This window comes from Gekko japonicus, unplaced genomic scaffold, assembly GCF_001447785.1.
Source record: "Gekko japonicus isolate JY-2015 unplaced genomic scaffold, Gekko_japonicus_V1.1 scaffold1726, whole genome shotgun sequence".
NCBI lineage: Eukaryota > Metazoa > Chordata > Lepidosauria > Squamata > Gekkonidae > Gekko > Gekko japonicus.
The window spans coordinates 361,558-370,991 of record NW_015168706.1 but is presented as its reverse complement, the minus strand read 5'-3'; the positions used below and the strand labels follow the sequence as shown (position 1 = coordinate 370,991).

The 9,434-nt window shown below is 51.3% G+C and overlaps 2 protein-coding genes across 2 annotated transcripts in view; both read right to left on the bottom strand.

Moving 5' to 3' along the window:
* Window positions 1–3,143, bottom strand: part of HAPLN4 (hyaluronan and proteoglycan link protein 4) — a 32,978-nt gene extending 29,835 nt beyond the window's left edge. Inside the window, exon 1 of the mRNA XM_015415526.1 lies at window positions 3,132–3,143. Within this exon, the coding sequence (XP_015271012.1) occupies window positions 3,132–3,143 (12 nt within the window). The remainder of the gene's footprint in view (window positions 1–3,131) is intronic.
* An 845-nt stretch (window positions 3,144–3,988) lies between these two features.
* TM6SF2 (transmembrane 6 superfamily member 2) overlaps window positions 3,989–9,434 on the bottom strand; it is a 37,341-nt gene continuing 31,895 nt past the window's right edge. The window contains exon 9 of the mRNA XM_015415525.1: window positions 3,989–4,521. Coding sequence (XP_015271011.1) covers window positions 4,321–4,521 — 201 coding nt within the window. The 3' untranslated portion in view covers window positions 3,989–4,320. The remainder of the gene's footprint in view (window positions 4,522–9,434) is intronic.

Below are 9,434 nucleotides of genomic sequence, written 5' to 3'. Positions count from 1 at the left end.
AGCCCTCAGTCAGAGCAAGAAGCAGCCTGGTAAGCTGCAGAGCTCCATCCCCCCAGGCCCCCCAGTCCAAAACAGTCCAGTGGCACCTTTAAGACCAAGTTTTATTCAGGCACAAGCTCTCCCTCATCTGCGAGGACAGATCTGCACGTCCGTCCCCCCCAATAGCTAGCAATCTAAAACAGTCCCGTGGAGCCTGAGCGGTGGGTGTTGCCTTCTGACACACTTCCGGTGATGTCAGAGGGTGTGGCATATGCAAATGAGTTATGCTAATTTGTTATGCTAATGAGCTCCTGCACCTCTTTGTCTACGAAATGACCCCTGGGGGAAGGTAGTATTTCCTCCCATGCTGTTGCCCCTGCTGCTTGGGACCAGTGCTCCCTCTAAGCTGTGGAGCCTTGTGGGCAAAAATTCTACTTTGTGAGCTGCTGGCATTAAAGCTGTGAGCGAGCGATTTGGCTGCTGCATGAATTAGTTTGCCCTGGAGCCCTCCTTCCTGAGCTAAGACAAAAGTGTGGGAGCTAGAGGCTAAAAAACGGTGAGCTGGCTCACCCTAACTCAGCTTAGAGGGAACACTGCTTGGGACCCCCTATCGGAGCCTCCTAGATACCCTGGTCCCTGAAATGGCTCTGCCCCATACGCAGAGGACCTCAGGTGCCCCCCTCTCTCTGACACACACGCTCTGCCTTCAGATCCTTCCACCAAACCTGCCTTTGAGATAACTCTTCTGCAAAGCCCGAGAACCGGGAATCGCCTTTCTTGGCATCCCTCCGAGTCCAGTTGCCAGGTCCAGGCGGGGGAAACTCCTGGAGATTTGGGGAGGGGAGGGACCAATGCTCCCTCTAAGCTGTGGAGCCTTGTGAGCAAAAATTCTACTTTCTGAGCTCCTGGCATTAAAGGTGGGAGCGAGCGATCGGGCTACTGCATAAATTAGTTTGCTCTGGAGCCACCCTTCCTGAGCGAAGACAAAAATGTGTGAGCCGGAGGCTAAAAAACTGTGAGCTGGCACACTGGCAGGGACCTCAGTGGGGCGGGCACAGTGCCATGGCGCCTGCCCTCTTAAACATCCATTTTCTCCAGGGGAACTGTAGTCTGGAGATGAGTTGTAATTCCAGGGGATCCCCAGGTCCCATCTGGAGGCTGGCATCCCTACACCAAGGTCTCCCCTTCTGCTTCCCTCCCTCTCCTCTTCTCCTTGGGGGGGGAAGCCCCTGCTGTCACAATCCTCCATCGACGGAGGTTGCTGTAATAGTTCAATTTCACTTTGGCCACTCCCGAACTGGTGGTGAGGAAAGACCCTCAGTCCCAGGGCCGGCCAGCCAGGGCATTCGGCTGACTGGAGGGTCCAAATGCAGGAAATTACTTTTCTTTGGGGGATTCAGCAGAGGTTTGGTGGTAGTTGCATAGGCAGGCCAGCCAGCGAGGAGTTAATAATGTACGCCTCTCATCTGGTGGTGAAAAATGGATGTGCAGAAGTTTCCTTAACCTCCCAATCTCTTAACTGCCTTAGCCACGTTGCGGCAATTCGGAGATAATTTTCTGTATCTCTCCCCCTTTCAATGCGCTCCTTTAGGATGCAAAAGCAAACTTTCTTTGCGCAGGTGAGGAAGGCAGGGGCGTCCTAACCAATGCTCCCTCTGAGCTATGGAGTCTTGTGAGCAAAAACTCTTACTTTGTGAGCTACCGGCATTAAAGTTGTGAGCGAGCCAATTGGCTGCTGCATACATCAGTTTGCTCTGGAGCCCTCCTTCCTGAGCGAAGACAAAAATCTGTGCGCCGGAGGCTAAAGAACTGTGAGCTAGCTCACACTAACTCAGCTTAGAGGGAACACTGGTCCTAACACTTTGGTTCGGGGGGGGGGAGAATAAAAAGTAACACGGCAAAAAAAACGCCTACCCTAATTCTTCAAAAACCAATTCGAAGAACTGTGTGCCTGTCTCTATCTCTCTAGCTCCCTGCAACGGTCTCTCTTTTCTCCCCACTGGAAAGAGCCTCTCAAGGATGCAGGCAGCATCCCTGGGGGAAAGTGGTACCCAGCCGAGCCGAGGGATGCTCTCCAGAGACCATTGCAGCGAGCCCCAAGGAGCCAGTGTTGCAGGAGGAAGGTGAACCACAAACTGTCAGACAACCTTGCACCAAAAAACGCGACTCACCATTTCTCCTTGAAGGGGGACGGGCTGTCCCGACCCAGAAGTGACTCTCAGGTGCCGGGGAACTGGAGACCGATGCAGTTTGCCCAGGGATGGGGGGGAGGGAAGCAAAGGTGGTGGTGGTGGGGGGACCGGCTCTTGTTTCTCACGTTTCTTCTCTTCCACCCCTCTCTCTCCCTTTCTCAGTACATCAGTACGATGCTGATGAGTTGCAGAATCCCTTCTGGCATTTCTTACTCAGCAAAAGTCCAAGGGAGCTTAAAGCCAGCAGCGGTGTGTGTGTGTGTGGGGCGGCGTGGAGAGCAAACAGCTGTTTGCAAGAGGTGGAAAAGTTGCGCAAAGGGACCGGTGGTGGCAAAGAGACAGTGGCAATTACTGCATTAAAAGAGGGCTGCAATGGGACCGGAAGGAGGGATAAAGCTGGGGTGGGAGGGGAGAGGAGAGAATTTTAAAGGGAAACCTGCAAATTCTTTGCATGGAGAAGAGCCAGGCTGGGCTGCTGAAGTTGCAGGACTCGCGCCAGCGCCAGGCCAGGCCCAGAAGGCAGGCGCAGATCTGGGATCCGGTGGTGCAGACGGTGGGGCCCTTTTAAAGGCCATGGCCACCCACCGGCGATTCCCTGCTTCATCTCCAAACCCAGCTTTTCGAGAGACAGTCAGTTTCGCTAGACTCTCAGGTTTCCCCGGCCTTTGCCGTCTCCATTTCAGGCTGCCCCACAAGGTAGACTGGCAAAAGCAGCTATCCAGTTTCGAGGTTATCGATCAGCTCCCGTTTCAGCTGTACGGGGTGGGGACCCCCGAGGGTGTTATACTTCCCCGGGGATCCCAAACAGCAAATGCTCCGTCTTGCTCTTCAGTTGTGCAGTCCCCAGCTCCTCAGAAACATGAGGAATCCAAAAGCAGGGAGAAACAGAGGCCTTTTGTTTTAGCAGCACCCAGTGCGAGTTGCAGGTTTCAACCCGGAAGCCAGAATTGGGTGACTCACACAGTCTGACATGGTGGGAGGGTGGGAGTGGAGGGTGCCAGGGGTACAGTTGGAATTCTACTGCTCTCCCTTAAGGAAGAGACCAGAGAAGGAGAAGAAGAGGAGGAGGAGGAGATTGGATTTATACCCCGCCCTTCACTACCCAAAGGCATCTCAGAGTGGCTTACAATCTCCTTCCCCTCCCCACAACAGACACCCTGTGAGGTAGGCGGGGCTGAGAGAGCTCTTTCCAGAACTGTCCTTGAGAGAACAGCTCTGACAGAACTATGGCTTGCCCAAGGTCATCCAGCAGCTGCATGTGGAGGAGTGGGGAATCAAACCTGGTTCTCCAAGACCAGAGTCTGCACACTTAACCACTACACCAAACTGGCTCTCCTGGAGATTTGGGGATGGAGCCTGGGGAGGACAGGGACCTCAGTGGGGTACGAGGCCATGGAGTTTACCCTCCAGAGCATCCATTTTTTCCAGGGGAATTGATCTCTGTAGTCTGGAGCTGTAATTCCAGGGGATCCCCAGGTCCCAATCCAGTCCAGCAAGATACTGCTGATGGATTCACCCTCCATAGGAGCATCAACAGCTTTTCACCAGGATAACTAAACAGAACCTCCATGCAGCGGGGCAATCTACCTTTGATCCCAAGCATACAGTATTCAGCATAGGGGCGGGGGGCTTGCCTTTACACCCAGACACCATCAGCAGATCCTCAAGAATGAATTTCATACAGCCAAACCATTTAAAAATCACACACACACATATATATTTTTAATGTTGTAAACAAGGACTTCTCGGTATCGCCCATTTCTGGCTCTATTCTTTGAAGCAAAACCCCTACTTTTCTTTTAGAAAAGTAGCCCCTGTGCGCCCCGCCCCCAAATATGATCCTGGCCTGCAGTAATTGGCTTATCTGCAATGCACACAGAAAGCGTTTGACGCTGCCAACCCCACCCCCCACACCGAAACAGGAAATTTGTAAGGATGCCCAGACGTTTCTTCGGCACACGCCAGCTCCCAAGATTCCTTGCTCGGGCCCCGATTTGAAATCAGATTTCAGTGCCCCAGTGCAGACGCAGCAAACCCTCAGACAGAGAGTAAAGACTGCATCAGAGTCGTCCTGCAAGCCCTCCCCTCCCCTTGACACAGAGCCCCTCTTCAGTGGGGTGTCCGACACACAGGGAGGCCCCTGCCGACCTCACTGCTTCTTCTTTTCTTCATCTCGAAGGGCCACCGGGTAGAAGAAGGCGGGGTTGCAGAGGCAGCGGTAGGCGAGGAGGTGGGGCCCCATGGCGTACACCACATTGGAGACCACCACGAACCACCAAGCCCCTTCGGGGGTGCGGTAGGGGTAGGGGGTGCGGTGGTGGAGGGAAGACCCGAGGTGAGAGAACTGTGCCTGGAACATCGAAAAGACAGAGAGGTAGAGACAAAGTGACTATAGCCAGTGTTCACTCTAAGCTGAGTCAGTGTGAGCTCGCTCACACTATCATAGCCTCCGGCTCACAGATTTTTCGTCTCCACTCAGGAAGGAGGGCTCCAGAGCAAACTAAATGATGCAGTAGCCCAATCGCTCGCTCACGACTTTAATGCCAGTAGCTCAGAAAGTAGAATTTTTGCTCTCAAGACTCCACAGCTTAGAGGGAGCGTTGACTATAACCCCCCAGGCCCCTTGTTGGGAGGGGACGCCTCCAGTTAGCCTGGCTCTTCTCCCTCGAGGCCTGTAGCCAGGATTTTGGTAGCTTGTGGGGCAAACTTTTTTTGCTGGTGGGGCTGAAGCCCTCAGTGCAGAAAGAAAAGCCATTTCGCCAAAAGAAAGCTGTTACCGGGACGGATCTCCTAATTTGCAAGCTGTCGGCCACGTTCGATGACAGTTCCCAACTGCTGCAAGTTAATCACTTCTGCCAGCCTAAGCCGCAGTTCTGAGAATGAGCCAGCAGGCTAAAGTGATGCTTTAAAAAATCTGCGCAGCCAATCAGATGTCCCGTGGTCAGTCAGGTGTCTTATTGGGCAAAAGCTCCACCCAGCCCTGCCTGCTTTTTGAAAACACTTAATCCAAAAAAACAAGGGAAAAAGACTGGTGTCACAGAAGTCCCAAATATACGAATTCCACTAGTAGAAAACACCATCAAAGGTTTCCAAAACAATATATTTAACAATTATAAATTTGGTGGAGTCACAACAACAACATTAGTGCATACTGTAAGCATAATAAGGCGTAAGATACAATGATTCCTCCTTTGCAGATAAGACATAAAGTCCATGTAATCAGTGTAACTTGACTGGAGGATTCCACATAGATGCGTTTCCTTCGACTTCTTCAGTTCGCCGGCTGTGTAGGTGGAACCTGATTTCAGCAATTTCAAACGACCACAAGGTTCAGAGTGTTAAGAAGCGAATCATAGGTTCTCCACCAACTTTATAATTGTTAAATATATTGTTTGGCAATTTTTGATGGTGTTTTCTACTAGTGGAATTTGCAGGGCTATTTTTGGGCAGGAACGCACAGGAACGGAGTTCCGGCTGGCTCCTGAGTTGGCCACGCCCAGCAGGAACTCATTAGCATAATAGGCCACACCCAACAGCAGAAACTCATTAGGATTGGCTACAGAAGGGATGTGTGGCCTAACATGCAAAGGAGTTCCTGCTACAAAAAAGGCCCTGGTGACAACAAACAAGGTAAACAGAATAAGAAGCAAAAGGTGGGTGTGGCTGGATGACCACACTTCTGGTAACATGGGGGTGTGGCCTAATATGCTAATGAGATGTGATGTCAGGGTGTGGCCTAATATGCTAATGGGTTTCTGCTGTTGGGTGTGGCCTATTATGCTAATGAGTTCCTGCTCCCTGGGAATTTGTATATTTGGGACTTTTGAAAACACTTGGCAGGCACCAGGAAAGGTGTCGGTTGTGGACCCCTGGAGAAGACAAGACTGACCTTGCTAGACCAATGTTCTGATTCAGAGTAAGGCAGCTTCACGTGAACTGGTCCAAGGCCAGCCAGCACACGGTCAAGTAGTGAAGGGGTTGCAATGAGAGTCCCTAACGCAGGGGTGTCGAACTCATTTGTTATGAGGGCAGATCTGACCTAAATGAGACCTTGTTGGGCCGGGCCCTTTGTGTCATAAAATGGAATGCCAGGTAGCAGAGATAAAAACTTTATAAAGGGCACAAACACAAAGCGGTTTTTAAACTTAAAATAAAAAACATGCTTAAAACATGAGCACTCTTGCAATATTTTGTTTCTTTAACGGTGTCTGATAACTGACACCTCTTGCTCTGAATTATTGCATCAAAATGTCTGTGCTGTAGCAATCCTGAGTATGCTGTTCAGGTGTGCATCTGTACACTGCAAACCTACGATGACGCAGCAGCAACAGCAGAACTGGAAGAAGAAGCAGAAGACAGCCAGTTCCACTGCGGGCCTGACAAAAGCCCTCCGGGGGCCTGATCCGGCCCCTGGGCCGCATGTTTGACACCCCTGCCCTAACTAGTATGCCAGACCAGGCCCATAGCTACGGTGGGGCTAATCGGGGCTCAGGCCCCTTAGTTATGTGCACAGCCCCACAAGATTTTCTGCCTAAAATGGTGTTTTTTTTTAAAGTCAGGTTTTAGCATTTCTTTAAAGGTGCACGCTCCCGAAAACGGCGTGCCGAAAACATCCTCGAGAAGCCCGGCCTTTGGCGGCCAGACCGTCTTTCAGTTTTAAACAGAACGTTGGCAGGCTTTAAAAAATATATATTCTCCCTCCTTCATTCATGCCAGCAGCTAATTATTTTTAAAAAGATATTAAAACTTGGCAACTTATTTTAAAAATGGCCCTGTTCCAAAGAGGCAAGGAGGGAGACCTCGTCGTGTGAGAAGATGCCAACACAAAGACAATATGCTTTTCCCCCTGCTCTTCGGGTTTTCCCTTACACGCAAATTGATGCAGATCTAAGCTGTACAGACCTACTGGATGAGTTAGCCAAACTCATAAAATTAACTGACCCAAGTCTGCTTGAATACATGGCGACTGCCGTGGTTATGTTATGATTAAATTATAACAACACACTGATTTACGCAGGGCTCTTTTTGTAGAAAAAGCCCAGGAGGAACTCATTAGCATAATAGGCCACACCCAACAGCAGAAACTCGTTAGCATATTGGGCCACACCCCTGACAGCACAGCTCATTAGCACATTAGGCCGCACCCCCATGTTACCGGAAGTGTGGTCATCCAGCCACACCCACCTTTTGCTTCTTATTCTGTTTACCTTGTTTGTTGTCAAAACCCAGAGCCTTTTTTTGTAGCAGGAACTCCTTTGCATGTTAGGCCACACACCCCTAATGTAGCCAATCCTAATGCGTTCCTGCTGTTGGGTGTGGCCTATTATGCTGGGCGTGGCCAACTTGGGAGCCAGCCGGAACTCCGTTCCTGTGCGTTCCTGCACAAAAATAGCCCTGGATTTATGAGTAACCCCACTATCAGTCTAGGACAGTGATGGCGAACCTTTTAGAGACCGAGTGCCCAAACTGCGACCCAAAACACACTTATTTATCGCAAAGTGCCAACACGGCAATTTAACCTGAATACTGAGGTTCTACTTTAGAATAAACAACTCATACATTAACTTAAGATGATCCAAACAAAGTAAGGAAAGCAATCCCAAATGTTTTCATTTGCTTAAAATTATTTGGCAGAGAATTCAACACTTTAATGATGGTCTGGGCCTGGCTGGGGCGATGGCACGCGTGCCCACAGAGAGGGCTCTGAGTGCCACCTCTGGCACCCGTGCCATAGGTTCGCCACCACTGGTCTAGGATGTTCCAAAGCCCAGTCTGATATGGCCTCAACCAGGGATGGTAGGCTATTCGCCAGTGCGTTGGGCGGGCGTCCGCCAGCCAAATTGCCACACTTTCCTTGGCTTCCCATACCAGGCCGACACACTCAGTGCCCGTGATCCTTGGCGGCGGGAGTGCCCCGCCCTCCCCGCCGAAGCCCCAACCTGAACTCTGAGGTGGGGCAAAATATGGAAAGAGAAAGAGATGCGGGAGGCCAACGAGGCCTACAACCCATACCCTCCACTCTGGAAGAAATCCTTCCTCCAGAACCCAAAGTTCATGGAAGACAATTTGCTTAAGGCATGCCAAACGCATTCTGCACATACTCAGATGCACAGCCTTGCTACCTAAATTCCAACCACACACCTTCCATGGATGACATTCCTAACCCTAGGCCTGAGTAGAGCAGGCACCTGTGGCACCACAGAGGACTCCTCCCCTTCACTAAAGCACTCTAAGAGGGGAAATTAGGCTTGCCCACCCCCAGGGCTGGGTGGGAGATCCCATGGTTCCAGCGGCTTCTTCTTGCCATGGACCAGTTGGCTGGTGGGGGGAGCTCCGCCCCTAAACAGGGACATTGTTGCGCGATGTCCCCAATGCGATGATGTCACCCGGAAGTGATGTCATCACGTCAGGGACACCGTGCAGGGACGCTCTGGTCTTTGGGCAAACTCTATGGTTTGAGGGCAAAACCCCCACGGAGTTTCACCCAAATACCAGGGTGTTCCCGCACAATGTCCCTGATGTGATGACATCAATTCTGGGTGATATCATCACATCAGGGACATCATGCGTGTCATGATCTCTGTCGAACTGGATGACAAGGCCTAATGAGGCCTAGGCCCAGGGGAGACCTGTGTGGCAGTGGAAAGCAGACACAGCCTACAATCCCCACAATGCTTAGTGACAGGTGTAACCAATTGGGGTCCAGGGATTCTATGAAGAGATTGTGACTTAAGCTGTGTGGGCTGTGAAACTGTGTTCTTTTCCCTCATAGAGCTGACAGGACAGAGTTAAGCTGAGACAAAGCGCATCAGGTCCCTGCCCACCACTGGAATGCCCCTCCCCCAATTCCCCCACCGGAGCAACCAGGGGACCTGGCAACCCTAGGGAAAATTGGTGGTGGTATCAAGTGCTTATGTCGATTTATGGTGACCCCTCAATGGGGTTTTCAAGGCAAGAGCCATTCAGAGGTGGTTTGCCATTGTCTGCCTTTGTGTAGTGACCCAGGACTGACTTCCTGGTCTCCCATCCAAGTACCAAGGGCTGATCCTGCTTAGTTTCCAAGATCTTGACAAGATCAGGCCACCCTGGGAAATCTACGCTGAAAAATACCCTTCCGTTCTCCACAGGAACCCCCTGGATGTGGCAACAGAGCAGGATTTCCAGCCACTCCCCCTGGAGGCCCACAGTTTTCCATCCAGGTGGTGCCCTTAGCCCAGGGGTCCCCAACCTTTTAAGCCTGCGGGCATCTTTAGAATTCTGACA